This window comes from Pan troglodytes, chromosome 20 (genome assembly GCF_028858775.2).
Source record: "Pan troglodytes isolate AG18354 chromosome 20, NHGRI_mPanTro3-v2.0_pri, whole genome shotgun sequence".
In the NCBI taxonomy this organism is placed as follows: domain Eukaryota; kingdom Metazoa; phylum Chordata; class Mammalia; order Primates; family Hominidae; genus Pan; species Pan troglodytes.
In genome coordinates, this window is record NC_072418.2 from 36,551,868 (window position 1) to 36,570,596 (window position 18,729).

The 18,729-nt window shown below is 46.7% G+C and overlaps 1 protein-coding gene across 3 annotated transcripts in view; it reads right to left on the reverse strand.

The window, feature by feature from the left end:
• PEPD (peptidase D) overlaps positions 1-18,729 on the reverse strand; it is a 141,072-nt gene that overhangs the window by 64,152 nt on the left and 58,191 nt on the right. For all 3 annotated transcript variants that reach the window (XR_008540796.2, NM_001280530.1, XM_054672426.1), the window contains 2 exon segments: positions 18,108-18,183; positions 17,104-17,150 (listed from right to left, as the gene is read on the reverse strand). Coding sequence is in view for 2 of the 3 variants with exons in the window: in NM_001280530.1 (NP_001267459.1) it covers positions 17,104-17,150; positions 18,108-18,183 (123 nt within the window). In the remaining variant the exon portion in view is untranslated.

Genomic DNA, 18,729 nt, shown 5'->3' on the forward strand with positions numbered 1-18,729 from the left:
AAACCAGAAAACACAAAATAAGGCTGTAGAAAAGAGAACAGATGCTGATTATCACTGTGAATTCAAACAGCTCTCCTAACACGGGGAGGCTCTCCATTTGAACAATGAGTATGCTGCACCTTATAAACAACCTATTTTAAAAAGTTAAAAATACAGGGATAAGCACAAATATGCCAGGAAAATGTAACAACAACAACAACAACAACAAACATAGCAACACCAATGTCAGGTAAAGTCAGATTCAAGACATAGATTAAATAGGTTAAAAGGGGTTTCTTGAAAGCTATAAAAAAGCAAAATATATAATAAAGACATAACAATCATCAACTTTTATGCCTCAAACAATTTATCATGGAAACGAATAAGACAAAATCTATCATGAATCACAAAGAATTATAAAACCATCTCTCTAAATCTTAGAGCAAATATACAAAAATAGGGGAGGGGGCAGAGGACTGGAATTAGATAATAAACCTGATTCATGTACACCAAAGTATATATTCTAAAGATAAAAACTAAACACGTTCCAGTATTCCATAAAATACTGACCAAAATATTTTTAAATAGGCCACGAAGAAAAACTTCAAAATTAAAAACCAAAAAGATTCACACCAGCTGCATTCTCTAGCTCCAATGGTGACAGAACTAGCAGCTAAAAACCAAAAGGTCACCAAGAAAAATTCAACCACATCTACTGGGAAATGAAAAGAAATACACTAGGTTAGTTCTTAGGTTCAAAAACAAATCACTCTAGACATACCAGAATATAGCTAAAGCAGTATTCAAAAATAAACTAGCCAAAATCTATTTATTACTAAAGACGAAAAAATAAAAAATAAACTAAGATTCAACTAAACAAGTTAAAAGACAGATGTGTCAAAACAAGGTTCAGGAAGAGAGGAGAAAGGAATTAATAATAAAACTGGAAATCAATGAGTTTGACCAACAGTAGAACTGAAAAATAAATTTAAGAGCTGATTTTATGAAAAGGCCAATAAAGAAGATAAAACTCTAGCAATTATAATCCATAGAGAAAAAACACAAGTTACATTAGGAATGAGAAAGAAAAAACAGCTACAGATATAGAGGAGATATTTTAAAAACATAAGATTTTAAAAATATATGAGAATAAAATTGGTTACTTGGTTACAATTTAAAATCTTTGATGAAAACAAAGACTTTATAGGAAAACATACTTACTGACTCTAAAAGTGATGAATTTAGACTAAAACAATCCCATAGGAAAATCTGAAAAGTTACCAAAGAAATCTTCCCCAGAGAAACAACAGTGTCTGAGAGATTCAAAGGACTTCATGCCTTCAAGAAACAGCCAAGCCCTATGCTTTCCAAGTTGTTTCAGAAAACAGAAAAACATGGGGGTGCTTCCCAAAACATGATCTCAAAAACCTTGGTCTCAAAATATGGCTAAGAGAGTTAAAGGAAAAAAATATATAGCTCAATTTCCTATTTTGAGCCTGTATAAAATGCTAGTGAAAAAATAACAATGGCGAGGCATGGTGGCTCACACCTATAATCCCGGCACTTTGGGAGGCCGTGGCAGGAGGATCGCTTCAGTCCGGGAGTTGGAGAGGCAATATAATGAGATCCCAAGTCCACAGAAAAATAAGAAATTAGCCAGGCATGGTGGCGCGTGCTTCTAGTCCCAGCTACTCCAGAGGCTGACGGGGGAGGGTCACTTAAGACTGGGAGGTTGAGGCTGCAGTGAACTGTGATTGCACCACTGCTTTCCAGCCTGGGCAGTAGAGCAAAACACTGTCATCAAAACAACAACAACAACAACAACAACAACAACAAGCACCATAAGGATGCTTAGTGGATGTCCATCTGCTCCATGCGTTATGCATACAGGCATGCCTCATCTTACCGTGCCTTGCTTTTTTTTTTTAGAAATTGAAGGTTTGTGGCAACCCTGCGTTGAGCAAGTCTACTGGTGCCATTTTTCCAACAGCATGTGTTCACTTTGTGTGTGTCAGCATTTTTTAGCAATAAAGCCTTTTTAAATTATGGCATGTACATTGATTTTTTGAGACATAATGTTATTGCACTCTTAAGAGACTACAGTATACTGCAAACATAAACTTTTATATGCACTAGGAAACATGAAAATTTCCAATATTTGCTTTATTGCAGTAGTCTGGAACTGAAGCCGCAATATCTCTGAGGTATACCTGTATATCAATTCATTGGATCCTCCTAATCCTCCTATGAAGTGCTATTATTTTTTTCCAGATGAGGAAACTGAGGTAATGTTATCAATGTGCCCAAGCTGGTAATCAGCAGAGCTGGGACCTAAACCAAGAACACTAGTCTCTGGGGACCATGCTCTACCCACTCTACTATACTGCCTCCTAAGTCGGCTTCTTAAAGTCCTGATAAACCACAATAAAGTAGCGTGTGTGCTGGGATGCCTCACTGGCTCTGCACCAGGACGTCTGGTCATAAAATTCATCTAAGGTGCACCCAGCACCCAATCTTGGTTTCTAATACCATCCTCCAATAAAAGGAACCGGGCTCCTTAGTGAAATGGCTAACTCTGAGGTTGGAGCAGGGAACAGAAAAGATGAGCCCGGTGCAACGCACAATGCCAGAAAGTAAGGGAGTGCTCCAAAAGTAAAATGAAGGGGTGCATCAGAAAGACACAGGAGTCAAACGAAAGAGCCCTCGATGCCCAAAGCTGGAAGGATTTGAGCATCACAGAATACTGGATTATAAAGTATAAAATAAATATCCATGGGTCTATACAAGTTTTTTAAAAAAGAGGCCAGGCGCAGTGGCTCACACCTGTAATCCCAGCACTTTGGGAGGCTGAGGCGGGAGGATCACTTGAGGGCAAGAGTTTGAGACCAGCCTGGCCAACATGGCAAAACCCTGTCTCTACTAAAAATACAAAAATTAGCTGGGCATGGTGGTGGGCACTGGTAACCCCAGCTACTCGAGCGGCTGAAGCAGGAGAATCATTTGAGCCCAGGAGGTGGAGGTCGCAGTGAGCCGAGATTGTACCACTGCACTCCAGCCTGGGTGATGGAGAGAGACTCTGTCTCAAAAAAAGAAAAAAAAAAGAAAGAAAGTACAATTTCAAGTTTTAAAAAAAAGGTTGAACAAATAAATAAATGAGGGAGAAGAGACAAATGTGTACAGAAGGATCACAAATAGCATAATTCCCATGCCTTAAGTGTGGGTGGCACACAGTGACTGCTTTCCAAGAGTACAGAAGAGTGGGTAGGGGAGTGACTTTACAGTGGAGAAACCTGACAAGCACTACCTTAGCCAGGTGATCAAGGTCAACATCATCAGTGATAAGTCATGCTGATGTGATGTGATGACAATGTCACTTCTGTGCTCTCCTTCCCAGTAACTCATAACTCCTGTCTCGCTGAAAGAAAAACTAAAATTGAAAGGCATTCTTCAAAGTACCTAGCCATACTCCTCGAAAGTGTCAAGGTCATCAAAACCAAGGCAATTCTAAGAAACTGTCACAGCCCAGAGGAGGCTAAGGAGATGTGACAATGGAACGTGATGTGGTCTCCCAGATGGGATCCTGGAACAGGAGGAGGGCGTTAGGTAAAAGCTAAGGCCGCTGGAATAAAGCATGGACTTAAGATAATAATTACGTATCAATAACGTGCATCCATGGTAACAAATGTTCCAAGGTAATGTTAATAACTTTACTAATAAATAATAGGGAAAATGGGTGCCAGGTACATGGAACTCTCTAATGTTCCTGTGACTTTTCCGTAATCCCAAACTATCCTAAAATAAAAAGTTTACTGATTAAACACACACGTGGAAAAGGCCAAGGGAGATGCTGAAAAGGCAGCTGATAAAATTCGACATCCTTTCCTGATAAAATCTAGTAAGCCAGGAAGACAATGCTACTTCCTTAAACTCGTGATAAATATTTATCTGAAATCAACAGTCAGCATCAGGTTTTTGGCTTTTTTTTCTCTTTTTTTTTAAGAGATGGAGTCTCACTCTGTCGCCCAGATGGGAGTGCGGTGGTGTGATCATAGCTCACTGCCGCCTTGACCTCCTGGGCTCAAGCAATCCTCCTGCCTCAGCCTTCCAAGTAGCTGGGACTACAGGGGTGCGTCACCACACCCAGCTAATTAAAAACATTTTTTTTTTTTGTAGAGGCAGAGGTCTCCTATGTTGCCCAGGCTGGTCTTGAACTCCTGGCCTCAAGCAATCCTCCTGCCTTGGACTCCCAAAGTGCTGGGACTACAGGCATGAGTGTGTAATTACCATGCCTGACAATACCAGGTTTAATGGTGAAACACTAGAGGAAAATCCATAAAGATGTCCACAGGGAACACGGTTCCTTATGATTTCTAATATGATTCTCCAGGAGCAATGCACCCAGCATTTGAAAAGACAATGCCTGAACCAAGTTGGAAAACACTCTGCAGGATATTATCCAGGAGAACTTCCCCAATCTAGCAAGGCAGGCCAACGTTCAGATTCAGGAAATACAGAGAACACCACAAAGATACTCCTCGAGAAGAGCAACTCCAAGACACATAATTGTCAGATTCACAAAAGTTGCAATGAAGGAAAAAATGTTAAGGGCAGCCAGAGAGAAAGGTCGGGTTACCCTCAAAGGGAAGCCCATCAGACTAACAGCGGATCTCTCGGCAGAAACCCTACAAGCCAGAAGAGAGTGGGGGCCAATATTCAACATTCTTAAAGACAAGAATTTTCAACCCAGAATTTCATATCCAGCCAAACTAAGCTTCATAAGCGAAGGAGAAATAAAATACTTTACAGACAAGCAAATGCTGAGAGATTTTGTCACCACCAGGCCTGCCCTACAAGAGCTCCTGAAGGAAACGCTAAACATGGAAAGGAACAACCAGTACCAGCCGCTGCAAAATCATGCCAAAATGTAAAGACCATCAAGACTAGGAAGAAACTGCATCAACTAACGAGCAAAATAACCAGCTAACATCATAATGACAGGATCAAATTCACACATAACAATATTAACTTTAAATGTAAATGGACTAAATGCTCCAATTAAAAGACACAGACTGGCAAATTGGATAAAGAGTCAAGACCCATCAGTGTGCTGTATTCAGGAAACCCATCTCACGTGCAGAGACACACATAGGCTCAAAATAAAAGGATGGAGGAAGATCTACCAAGCAAATGGAAAACAAAAAAAGGCAGGGGTTGCAATCCTAGTCTCTGATAAAACAGACTTTAAACCAACAAAGATCAAAAGAGACAAAGAAGGCCATTACATAATGGTAAAGGGATCAATTCAACAAGAAGAGCTAACTAACCTAAATATATATGCACCCAATACAGGAGCACCAAGATACATAAAGCAAGTCCTGAGTGACCTACAAAGAGACTTAGACTCCCACACATTAATAATGGGAGACTTTAACACCCCACTGTCAACATTAGACAGATCAACGAGACAGAAAGTCAACAAGGATACCCAGGAATTGAACTCAGCTCTGCACCAAGTGGACCTAATAGACATCTACAGAACTCTCCACCCCAAATCAACAGAATATACATTTTTTTCCGCACCACACCACACCTATTCCAAAATTGACCACATACTGGGAAGTAAAGCTCTCCTCAGCAAATGTAAAAGAACAGAAATTATAACAAACTATCTCTCAGACCACAGTGCAATCAAACTAGAACTCAGGATTAAGAATCTCACTCAAAACCACTCAACTACATGGAAACTGAACAACCTGCTCCTGAATGACTACTGGGTACATAATGAAATAAAGGCAGAAATAAAGATGTTCTTTGAAACCAATGAGAACAAAGACACAACATACCAGAATCTCTGGGATGCATTCAAAGCAGTGTGTAGAGGGAAATTTATAGCACTAAATGCCCACAAGAGAAAGCAGGAAAGATCCAAAATTGACACCCTAACATCACAATTAAAAGAACTAGAAAAGCAAGAGCAAACACATTCAAAAGCTAGCAGAAGGCAAGAAATAACTAAAATCAGAGCAGAACTGAAGGAAATAGACACACAAAAAACTCTTCAAAAAATTAATGAATCCAGGAGCTGGTTTTTTGAAAGGATCAACAAAATTGATAGACCGCTAGCAAGACTAATAAAGAAAAAACGAGAGAAGAATCTAATAGACGCAATAAAAAATGATAAAGGGGATATCACCACCGATCCCACAGAAATACAAACTACCATCAGAGAATACTACAAACACCTCTACGCAAATAAACTAGAAAATCTAGAAGAAATGGATAAATTCCTCGACACATACACTCTCCCAAGACTAAACCAGGAAGAAGTTGAATCTCTGAATAGACCAATAACAGGAGCTGAAATTGTGGCAATAATCAATAGCTTACCAACCAAAAAGAGTCCAGGACGAGATGGATTCACAGCTGAATTCTACCAGAGGTACAAGGAGGAACTGGTACCATTCCTTCTGAAACTATTCCAATCAATAGAAAAAGAGGGAATCCTCCCTAACTCATTTTATGAGGCCAGCATCATTCTGATACCAAAGCCAGGCAGAGACACAACAAAAAAAGAGAATTTTAGACCAATATCCTTGATGAACATTGATGCAAAAATCCTCAATAAAATACTGGCAAAACGAATCCAGCAGCACATCAAAAAGCTTATCCACCATGATCAAGTGGGCTTCATCCCTGGGATGCAAGGCTGGTTCAATATACGCAAATGAATAAATGTAATCCAGCATATAAACAGAGCCAAAGACAAAAACCACATGATTATCTCAACAGATGCAGAAAAAGCCTTTGACAAAATTCAACAACCCTTCATGCTAAAAACTCTCAATAAATTAGGTATTGATGGGACGTATTTCAAAATAATAAGAGCTATCTATGACAAACCCACAGCCAATATCATACTGAATGGGCAAAAACTGGAAGCATTCCCTTTGAAAACTGGCACAAGACAGGGATGCCCTCTCTCACCACTCCTATTCAACATAGTGTTGGAAGTTCTGGCCAGAGCAATTAGGCAGAAGGAAATAAAGGGTATTCAATTAGGAAAAGAGGAAGTCAAATTGTCCCTGTTTGCAGACGACATGATTGTATATCTAGAAAACCCCATTGTCTCAGCCCAAAATCTCCTTAAGCTGATAAGCAACTTCAGCAAAGTCTCAGGATACAAAATCAATGTACAAAAATCACAAGCATTCTTATACACCAACAACAGACAAACAGAGAGCCAAATCATGAGTGAACTACCATTCACAATTGCTTCAAAGAGAATAAAATACCTAGGAATCCAACTTACAAGGGATGTGAAGGACCTCTTCAAGGAGAACTACAAACCACTGCTCAAGGAAATAAAAGAGGATACAAACAAATGGAAGAACATTCCATGCTCATGGGTAGGAAGAATCAATATCGTGAAAATGGCCATACTGCCCAAGGTAATTTACAGATTCAATGCCATCCCCATCAAGCTACCAATGCCTTTCTTCACAGAATTGGAAAAAACTAGTTTAAAGTTCATATGGAACCAAAAAAGAGCCCGCATCACCAAATCAATCCTAAGCCAAAAGAACAAAGCTGGAGGCATCACACTACCTGACTTCAAACTATACTACAAGGCTACAGTAACCTAAACAGCATGGTACTGGTACCAAAACAGAGATATAGATCAATGGAACAGAACAGAGCCCTCAGAAATAATGCCGCATATCTACAACTATCTGATCTTTGACAAACCTGACAAAAACAAGCAATGGGGAAAGGATTCCCTATTTAATAAATGGTGCTGGGAAAACTGGCTAGCCATATGTAGAAAGCTGAAACTGGATCCCTTCCTTACACCTTATACAAAAATCAATTCAAGATGGATTAAAGACTTAAACCTTAGACCTAAAACCATAAAAACCCTAGAAGAAAACCTAGGCATTACCATTCAGGACATAGGCATGGGCAAGGACTTCATGTCTAAAACACCAAAAGCAATGGCAACAAAAGACAAAATTGACAAATGGGATCTAATTAAACTAAAGAGATTCTGCACAGCAAAAGAAACTACCATCAGAGTGAACAGGCAACCTACAAAATGGGAGAAAATTTTCGCAACCTACTCATCTGACAAAGGGCTAATATCCAGAATCTACAATGAACTCCAACAAATTTACAAGAAAAAAACAAACAACCCCATCAAAAAGTGGGCGAAGGACATGAACAGACACTTCTCAAAAGAAGACATTTATGCAGCCAAAAAACACATGAAAAAATGCTCACCATCACTGGCCATCAGAGAAATGCAAATCAAAACCACAATGAGATACCATCTCACACCAGTTAGAATGGCAATCATTAAAAAGTCAGGAAACAACAGGTGTTGGAGAGGATGTGGAGAAATAGGAACACTTTTACACTGCTGGTGGGACTGTAAACTAGTTCAACCATTGTGGAAGTCAGTGTGGCGATTCCTCAGGGATCTAGAACTGGAAATACCATTTGACCCAGCCATCCCATTACTGGGTATATACCCAAAGGACTATAAATCATGCTGCTATAAAGACACATGCACACGTATGTTTATTGTAGCATTATTCACAATAGCAAAGACTTGGAACCAACCCAAATGTCCAACAATGATCGACTGGATTAAGAAAATGTGGCACATATACACCATGGAATACTATGCAGCCATAAAAAATGATGAGTTCATGTCCTTTGTAGGGACATGGATGAAATTGGAAAACATCATTCTCAGTAAACTATCGCAAGAACAAAAAACCAAACACCGCATATTCTCACTCATAGGTGGGAATTGAACAATGAGATCACATGGACACAGGAAGGGGAATATCACACTCTGGGGACTGTTGTGGGGTGGGGGGAGGGGGGAGGGATAGCATTGGGAGATATACCTAATGCTAGATGACAAGTTAGTGGGTGCAGTGCACCAGCATGGCACATGTATACATATGTAACTAACCTGCACAATGTGCACATGTACCCTAAAACTTAAAGTATAATTAAAAAATAAATAAATAAATAAAAAAGCAAAGACAATGCCTAGTTATGTTAGTTTTGCCCCAAAATCTCTAGTCCTTCATCGACCAGGTTACACATTTGCAGAAAGCTCTTCTCTCTGGTTCTCTGTCCAGCTTTCTGGCTGGACACCAAGTTGGTTTTCTCCACATGCCCATTCCTCAGTTACTCCTAGAGGCAAAATGAGCCATCCCTGCTTTAAGCCACAGGGTCCCACAGCCTGACCCTGCTGAGAGCCCCAGTTTCATTCTCGGATCCCTGGCTCTGTCGAATCTCTGGTGGAGAGACTCTCCACACTCGCCTGTCCCTGACTCCCTCCCTCATGCCAAGTGGTGTAGACAGAGCAGGATGGACGGGCACACAGGACCTGCCCTGCCAGCATAGGGTAGCTCTGGACTAAGGAATTCTCCACCCAAGACAGCCCTGGCTCTTGGGAAGGGCTCAGCTCAAATCCCTCTAGGCATGGCCAGCCAGGGTGCAGGACTCAGGGACTGCCCTCCTAGGGCGTGGACACGCAGATGGTGTTTCCTGACTGCTCTCATGATAGGCTGGGGCCCGTCTCCAACAGCCAAGCAAGTGCTAGCAGCAAACCTACTCCAAGCCACCTGAGGCAAAGAGGGCGTTTCTCCAGCCCAGACCTGTGTCTGAAGGGGCCCTCTTCTCTGAATGGGCTGTGCCAGTGCCCTCACCCATCAACACAGCCATCAGAGAAAGGATGTGTCTACTCAGCGGGTGCAGGGTCCTGCCCACGGACACACAGCTGGCCCCCAGGGCCCATCACATCCATTCTTACCTGGGGGCTCCGGTCTCAGAGGCCACCTGGACCCAGACTTGTTCCAAACAGTCCTCAAAACTGCAGCACCCTTTGTGGGGGTGGCTAAATGGATGGCAGTCTCATTGATGCCCACATCTGTCCAGGCTGAGAGCAGATTAGGTCAGACTGTGCCTGGATGATGGAGACTGCATCTCCAGGACCTCCCGGAGGAAGACGGGGACCTCCGAGTGACTTCCCTCTCCAGTGAAACCTGCGTCCTCTGCATGCCCCGTGAGGGGCCCCAGCCCTGGTCAGAGACACACAAGGTGTCTCACCATCCACCCAGAGTGCCCGGCAACACAGCCTCGTGTAGCCCCACACGGGAGGAGGACCATGTGGGCACAGGCATCCGAGATACAGTTCTTCAGGAGTCGCTGCACAGGAGGGACTCGGATGAAAAGCAGACGGTGCCAGGCCGGGCATAGTGGCTTATGCCTAGAATCCCAGCACTGTGGGAGACCAAGGCAGCAGGAATGCTAGAGCTCTGGAGTTCTAGACCAGCCTGGGCAACAAGGCAAAACTCTATCTCTACGAAAAATAAAAAATTAGCTGGGCAAGGTAGTGAGCACCTGTGGTGCCAGTTATTTGGGGGGCTGAGGCGGGAGGATCACTTGAGCCTGGGAGGCAGAGATTGCAGCAAGCAGAGATTGCCCCAGAGGGGCGTCCTCTCTGTGGCCCCACGCCCCCTGCAGCCCTGAGCACTGTGGGCTGGCAGGGATGAGGGGGGCTGCCCACAGACTCTCCCACCTCCTGGCTGTCCTTACCGGAGTCAAAGTTTCTAGTCTTTTTTATTTACTTATTTTGAGATGGAGTCTCGCTCTGTTGCCCAGGCTGGAATGCAGAGGCTCACTGCAACCTCCACCTCCCAGGTTCAAGCGATTCTCCTGCCTCAGCCTCCCAAGTAGCTGGGACTACAGGCGCCCGACACCTAGCCCAGCTAATTTTTTGTATTTTCAGTAGAGACGCGGTTTCACCGTGTTAGCCAGGATGGTCTCGATCTCCTGACTTTGTGATCTGCCTGTCTCGGCCTCCCAAAGTGCTGGAATTACAGGCATGAGCCACCACACCCAACACCCAACCAGTTTCTAGTCTTAAAACAAGAAAAAAACAAAAAACAGAAAAAAAGAGAAAAAAATCTGTCCTGTTTAACAAGAATGCAGCAAGGATTTTGCAACCTGCTCCCAGGCTGGATTCACGGAGAGCTCCATCCCCGCCCCAGCACCCTCGGCTCGGGTGGCTCTGTATGGGTTGGGGGGCGGATGTGTATGTGGTATGTCAATGGGTGCGGTATATACCGTGTATGTGGTGGGTGGCGTGTGTATGGTGTGTAGTGTATGTATGGGGATGGTGGGTACATGTTGTGTGTGGTGTGTAGCATATGTGGTATGTATGGTGTGGTGTGTGCATATGGCTGTGGTGCATGTGTGTGGTGTGTATGTGTATGGCTGTGGTGTGTGCAGGGTATTGGTGTATGTGGTGTGTGGCTGTATGTGGCATGCGATGTGTGGTGTGTAGGTGAATGTGGCATGAGATGTGTGGTGTGTGTGGTGTGTAGGTGCATGTGGCATGAGATGTGTGGTGTGTGTGGTGTGTAGGTGCATGTGGCATGAGACGTGTGGTATGTAGGTGTGTGTGGCAAGTGATGTATGGTGTGTCATATGTATGCAGTATGTGGTATATGTGTGGTGTGTGTATGGTGTGTGGTATGTGGGAGTTGTGTGTGGAGGTGTGTATGTGCGGCGTACATGGCACATGATGTGTATGTGTGGTGTGTGTGTGGTGTGGGGTGTGTGTGTGAAATGTGGAACGAGTGTGGTGTGTGTGTGGTGAGTATGGTGTGGGCAGTGTGTATGTGTGATGTGTGTGGTGTGTGTGTTGTGCTGTGTGTGGTATGTGGCATGTGTGGTGTGTATGGTGGGGGTCTGTGGTGTGTGGTGTGTGGTATGTGGCATGTGTATGTGCTATGCAGCATGTGTGTTGTGTGAGGTGTACATAGTGTGTATGGTATGTGTGGGGGGTGTGTGAGATGTGTGTGGTATATGGCATGTGTAGTGTGAGGGGTGTGCATGCGGTGTGCGGGAGTGTGTGTGGTGTGTATGGCATGTGTGGCATGTATGGTGTGGTGTGTGTGGTATGTATGGTGTGTGTGTGGTGTGGGTGGCACGTATGAGGTGTGTGGTATAGTGTGTGTGTGTGGCATGGGGGGCATGTGCACAGAGTGTGGTGTATGTGGCATGTATGGGGTGTGTGGTGTGTTGTGTGTGTGTGTGGTGTAGGGGGTATATGTGGTGTGTGTGTGTGGTGTATGTGGTGTGTGGGGCATGTGTGTGGTGTATGTGGCTCGTACAGGATGTATGGTGGTGTGTGTGTGGTGCATGGTGTGTATGGTGTGGTGTGTGTGGTGTATGTGGTGTGTGGTGTGGGGGCCATGTGTGTGGTGTATGTGGCATGCACGGGATGTGTGGTGTTGTGTGTGTGGTGTGTATGGCGTGGTGTGTGCTGTGTATGTGGTGTAGTGTGTGGTGTGTATGGTGTGTTGTGTATGTGCTGTGTGGTATGGTATGATATGTGTGTCATGTATGTGGTGTGTGCTGTGTGTGGTGTGGGAGGCATGTGTGTGGTGTATGTGGCATGCACAGGATATGTGGTGGTGTGTGTGTGGTATGTATGGTGTGTGTGTTGTGTATGTGGTGTGTGGAGTGTGTGGTGTGTATGTGGTGTGTGGTGTGTGTGGTGTGGGGGGCATGTGTGTGGTGTATGTGGCATGCACGGGATGTGTGGTGTTGTGTGTGTGGTGTGTATTGTGTGGTGTGTGTCATGTATGTGATGTGTGGAGTGTGTGGTGTGGGAGGCATGTGTGTACTGTATGTGGCATGCATGGGATGTATGGTGTTGTGTATGTGGTGTGTATGGTGTGGTGTGTGTGTCGTGTATGTGGTGTGTGTGGTGCATGTGGTGTGCACAGATTGTGTGGTGTGGTGTGTGTGGTGTCATGTGTGTCGTGTATGTGGTGTGTGGTGTGTATGGTGTGGTGTGTGTCGTGTATGCGGTGTGGAGGGGCATGTGTGTGGTGTACGTGGAGTGCACAGGATGTGTGGTGTGTATGTGGTGTGTATGGTGTGGCGTGTGTGTCATGTGTGTGGCATCTGGGGCATGTGTCTGGTTGGGGGAGACCCTCAGGTCGTGTCCCCTCTCCCCAGCCCATCTGTATTCGAGGGGCGCTGGGCACACAGAATCACAACTTGCTCCATCTGGCCAAAGAGTAAGAAAAGCACCAAGGCCTTGAATGAGAAGGAGCACAGCTGGGCAAGTCCCTCACTCACAAGGGACTGACAGGGACAGGAGCTGCGATTGAGGGCTGTCGCCTGTGGCAGGAGCGCCCAGAAAAGCCCAGGCCTGTGGAGAAGGGTCTCCAGTGGGTCTTGGCCTGGGAGGGGACGCCACCACACGGTCCCCGTCACACTACACAGATCCTCTCCCTTTCCCATGATTCTCATGACCCCCCAGAAACAAAAGGGCCCCAAATGCCCCATTCACAGCTCAGGGAGAAAGAGCATAATTTCAATCAAGGTCCCAGGCTGTCAGACACATCGCGTTATTAATCTCCTTGTGGCAAATGTGAGCTGGGACTTGCTTACACAGCCAATGGAGCATGGTCTAAATTAGCGTTTGCAGGTAATGGATCCGGCCGCCAGCCCCACGCCAGCTGGCTACAAGCTGGGTACGCCACTAACATGAAATAATAGGAGGCGGAAAAACGGATGGCCTGATTGGGGCTGCTGTTAGAGCCCGATTTACCCAACACGGACGTCTTATTGGTTTAACACAATTTACTACACCTCAATTGCGGAAAATGATTTTCATTCCTCTGAACCCTCAACTCCCAGGCGCCGCATGAGGGAGGAGTCTTCATAAATGCCATCCGCTCGCTCACTTTTTTTTTTTTTTAACATGCCTTCAAGATTTTATAACAAATCATAGATAATAAAACAAAAACAGATGAGGCTTAGAACTGGAGGTCCAGGCCACCATCTCTTGAGTCCTGGGGTGGGTGGTGTGTCCACCTTCGAGAAAACCAGCCCTGACTCCTGCCCCAAGTCCTGAACTGCAGAGCTCCCTGCCTTCATGCCCAGTGTCCCTGTGCAAGGCTGAAGCCAGCCAGGCCCCCAGCAGAAAGTCCAGCAGGTCTTAAGGATGCCCACCTTGCTCACACGGTGCTGTCAACACATATAGAAGAGCGGCTGGTTTCCTTTGAACCCAGTGAGTCAGCGATTCACACAGCAGTGCAGCTGCCCCCCAGCCTTCCCTGGTAGCAGTTGAGCCTGTGTTCAAAGAGGTACACCCCCGGGTAACCAAAAACACGGGCTTTAGAAGAGATTTTTATTCCCCGACTAGTTAAGAAAAGAATTCTCAAGTTCCCAGTGACACAGAAGATGGCAGAAAAATCACTTAAAACCTTTTCTTCTCTTTTCCATCCATCGAACCCACCCACATACGTTTCCCGACACCTACAGTGGGTCAGACACCGCACAGATAAATGAGACGTGGTCCCCAAGAAGGCGCCTCCAGGTTCTCCAGGACAAGGACCACAAAACTGCATCACATAGTGTTCCTGCCCTGGAGAGGGAGCTCGAGGCGGAAGAAGTGTCAGCCCACCTCCCTGGCTGCAGATGTCCCCAGGGGCTTCAACCTGGACACTGGCAATCGGGGCGCCTCCTCAAATCTGGCCAGGGATACTCCATGATGTGACACTTTCCCCAGACACCCATCTTCCCACCATCTTCAGAGGGAGTGACCCCTCTCTCCCAACTCGGTCCCCTCAGGAACAGCCTCCATCTCTCGTTCTTCCTGTCTCAGTCCCCGTACCCACCCCCCTGCTCTAAGCTCTTAGGGGCCCACAGATCAGATAGCTTCCCTGGTGGGCACGGTTTCCCCTCCCTATGTCCTGTGGCCTGCAGCAGGTGGGTGCGCATGGCAGGTGCACAGCATGGGCAGCAGGTACACACGCTGACCCGATGCCACTCAGCACCCTGTGGGAGGCTGCTCCTGGCTGAGAGCTTCCCGGTGCACTCGGCTGTGGCCTCTGGCTTCGAGCTCATCTCTCCAAGAGCCACTCTGGTCCACGCAGGAGGTGGCAGCAAGGCCAACCCAGGGTCTTGGGATGGGGGTGGAGGGAAGGTGGAGCAGTTTGTAGACAGGAGTGACATCTCCCCAGAGCTCAGGTTCACGACACCCTGCTTCCAACAGCAGCCAAGTACAACATGTGGACTCTGTGTGGATCCTGACTTGAACAAACCAATGCTAAAAAGAGTTTAGGATCAATATGGACTAGATATTCATGACATGAAGGAGTTACGGTTCATTTGTGATAATGAATGTGATATTGGCATGGTGGTTATGTAAAAGTAGAAAAAAGTTCTCACCAACTGGAATACCTACTGAGGTATTTACAAGTGCTATGACACGATGTTTAGGATTTGGCTTTAAAATGCTCTAGCAAACAAAACTAAACACGAAAACCTGATGGGGACTTTGGGGTTCGTTATACTTTTCTATTATTTTGGATATTGAAATTTCCTGTTAAAAAAAAAAAAAGACCTCCATTACCTGGAAGGCATGAGGGCTAAGGAACGGCGGGTATTCCAGGGCCCCTGGCCCCTGACCCATAGCCCATGCAGCCCTGTCCCCAGGTTGGGCAGGGTCGGGCTCTGGGACGCTGTGGGGAGGGAGGCTCAGGGCCCCTCCCAGTAGCCACCTTGGGAGCAGGACTGCCTGCAGCACAGGGCTCAAGCAGCCAGCATGCGGAGGACGGCAGGGTTCCACATTGGGCTCAGCTATTCCTGCCCCAATTTCTCAGTTATTTTTATTTGAAGCATCAGCTATGGGTCACTGTGATTCAACTCAAGCTGGGACAGGTTTCCGGGGCAGTGCCAATCTGAGGGACCCACTGTCCAGCCCACCTCGCTGGAGAAGCCCCACAACACACTTCCCATCCCAGATCCTCGGAGCGGGCAGGGGGTCCTGGGAATGCTGGGCCACAGACACCGCACTGCAGAAGGAGACCACACAGACACAAGTGCTGGGATAGCTCTGCGAGCCCTTCTCAGCCTCCCCGGCTGACGGAGCTGGGCTTCTGATTAACGTGTGTTACATGGCCCCTCCCAGGATGCCAAGCACCTGGGTCAGGCCATTTTAACCTCCTCCTGGGTGGGGTAAGGAGAGAAGCACTGGAGCTGACTGCTCAGAACTCCTTCCAGGGCGAGACCTTAAAAAGACACCCATCCCCTAAGCACAGCCACAGCGAACTGAAGCGTCCAAGCAGCCCACTACGGGCCCCATCCGACCTCGGCCCTGCACCCCACTGATGGCAGGCAGGCCAGCGGGGCTGGGAGGGTGATATGGAGCCAGCACCCCCAGGGCTGGGGCTCTGAACAGAGCAGGCCCTGAGGACATCTGGGGTGGACTTGGGCCCTGCAAGGGGGGTAAGGGATACCAGAAACCAAGCTCTCACAAGGACAGGCAGGAAAGGAAAGCTCAGAGTGAGGACATGGGGATGGCAGCCTCTTCAGTGTCACCTCCCCAGAGCTTCCAGGTGGTACCAACACTGGTGGGAGGTCTCGGAATGGGGGCCTCCTGCCCCAGGACACGGGTGGGAAGGGAGCCACTGAGGCAGTTTGGGTCTGACCCAAAGGTTTCCTTGTACCATGGGTGGCAGCACACTGACTTCTGGGTCCTGGAGCGGGGCTGAGCTGGCCAGGCCACACCCGCCGCGGCTGGGCAGCCGCCGGTAGGTCCCCGGGTGGCACTGGCTCGCTGCAGCCCTAATAGGAGCGGAAGGCCAATGGAGCTCTCCAGAGCTCTTTATGGGCCGTTTAACCATCCCTCAACCCAGTCGCCCGAGCACAGCAGACATAATGGCAGTGTTTACACATAAAAATGGCAAGCTGTTTTACGGGCGGCTTTCAGAGTCATAAGAGCAGCAATTTGGTAAAGTTTCCTGCAAATGGCAGAAACAAAGTCCGAGGGTAGAATGGTGGGGCACTAAACCACCCTGAAAAGTCATCGAAGACCATTACGTCAAACACTCTGCCAAGAGCCAGGGAGGCGGGCGCAGTCGGAAGAAAAATAATCTTTGCTTGTGATCCTGAAGCCCTGTTCATAATCTCCGTTCACGGTGTGTGTGCCACTGCGGCGTCTCATCTGTTACTCACTCAGGGAACATAAATTACTGTTTTTTACCTTTTAATTTTACCCGGAGAAACATGGTGGCTTACCTTTCCAACTCATATTCTTTCATTCCCACTTTTACAGCCTTCATTACCTGGAGGACGGATATTAAGCAAAGACATTTGTATTAAGCAGATCAGTAACACAGCGTGATAAATAACATACAGCACTTCTTCAAAAGCACCTCTTCTTTAAAAAGGAAAAAAAGAATGATATGTGCATGCAGTGGTACAGACATGTGACAAATTAGAACTTTTTAAAAGCTCCAAAATCCATACAGTTTATTTAAACTGCTATGAAGCACTTCCATTTGGAAGCCGATAAATGCCATGCCTCAAGTTACAGCTCAGAGGCCACCAGCAGCCCGAGGACAGTGAGGATTTAACCACGAGGTGCTTGGTGAATACTTAATGCCACGAAAGCTATGACGATCACTAAAAGGCCTCCTTTGTTTAACTTTCATAAAACACGGAGAGCATTATTTTGTACAAGAGAGTACGCTGCCCATCAATTACCCTTGTCTGTTTCCTAACACAAAACTGCAATGTTCCTGAGCAGACGGTGGGCCATCCTCATCTTTCAAGACATGTGTTTCCTTATTTGATCTCATTCCTCCAGTAAAGTAGGAAGGTTTGGAAAAGAACTACATGAAGAAATTTTCAGAAAATGGATGATGGTAATCAGTGTGTTTGAACCACAGTTAAGGACAAAAGATTCTTTAAAATGAGCTGAGAACTGCTGGGATATGAAGAAGGAGCACTCTACCCTCCCAGAATTGGGACTTTTTGTTGGAGAATTTCCTGAGGATTAGTGTCAACGACTGCATGATGGGCAGGTGCCCTAAGCTGAGGAATTGGGGCAGAGCCCCTTTTGTCCCTGCCCTGTGCCCACCAGGGAACAGAAAAGAGAACCATCACTGTGTAAAACTTCCTACCTCTCACTTGGCCCTTGGGGATTAGAGCCCACCTGGAAACCCTTCATCCTCACGCAGTTCTCTCGCCACACAGCAACACCGCTTTCCCCACTCAACCAGAGCCGGTGCCTGACTTACCTCACGGTGGGCCTCGCTGGAGATTTTATTGGTGTAGCGCAGAACCTCCAGCTCCATATCCGTCTTAAACACTCGGCTTCAGAGACAGAAGAACAAAGCAGCAAATCAGTGACTTTCAGGAGGCACTGGCTGGACCCCTCCAGGGAGAGATCAGGGCCCACCACACCCTGCACAGCCCAGAAGGCGTGTTGTGCAAGGCCAGAGTGCGGCCACCGAGGCCCAGGAGTGACAAGCTCCATGGAACAGTCTAGAAGAAAACCTCTAGCGGGGAGCAGAGCTGCTGCCCACCTTCCCTAACACCAGCCAGCAGGCAGGCTGTTTCCAGGGATAAGATCTGGAACCCGCTGCGGTGGGGGAAGAAGCCTGGTTGCTGCAGCTTGTCACAGGCTGCCTCCCTCAGCCTCAGTTTCCCCATGCATGGAAGGGGGATGAAATCTACATGGCATGGCTGTTGGGCCATAATCCTAAGCCTGCTGCCTCCCAGGGCTCTGTCCTGTTGGCTGAAGAGGCCTCGTTTCCTCCCCACCCCCACCCACCTGCCCACGGGTGGGTGACAGGGTCAGGTGAGGGGACCCAAGCCATTCCATTTTCGTGTGTGCTGGTACAAATGTGGAAACAGCTG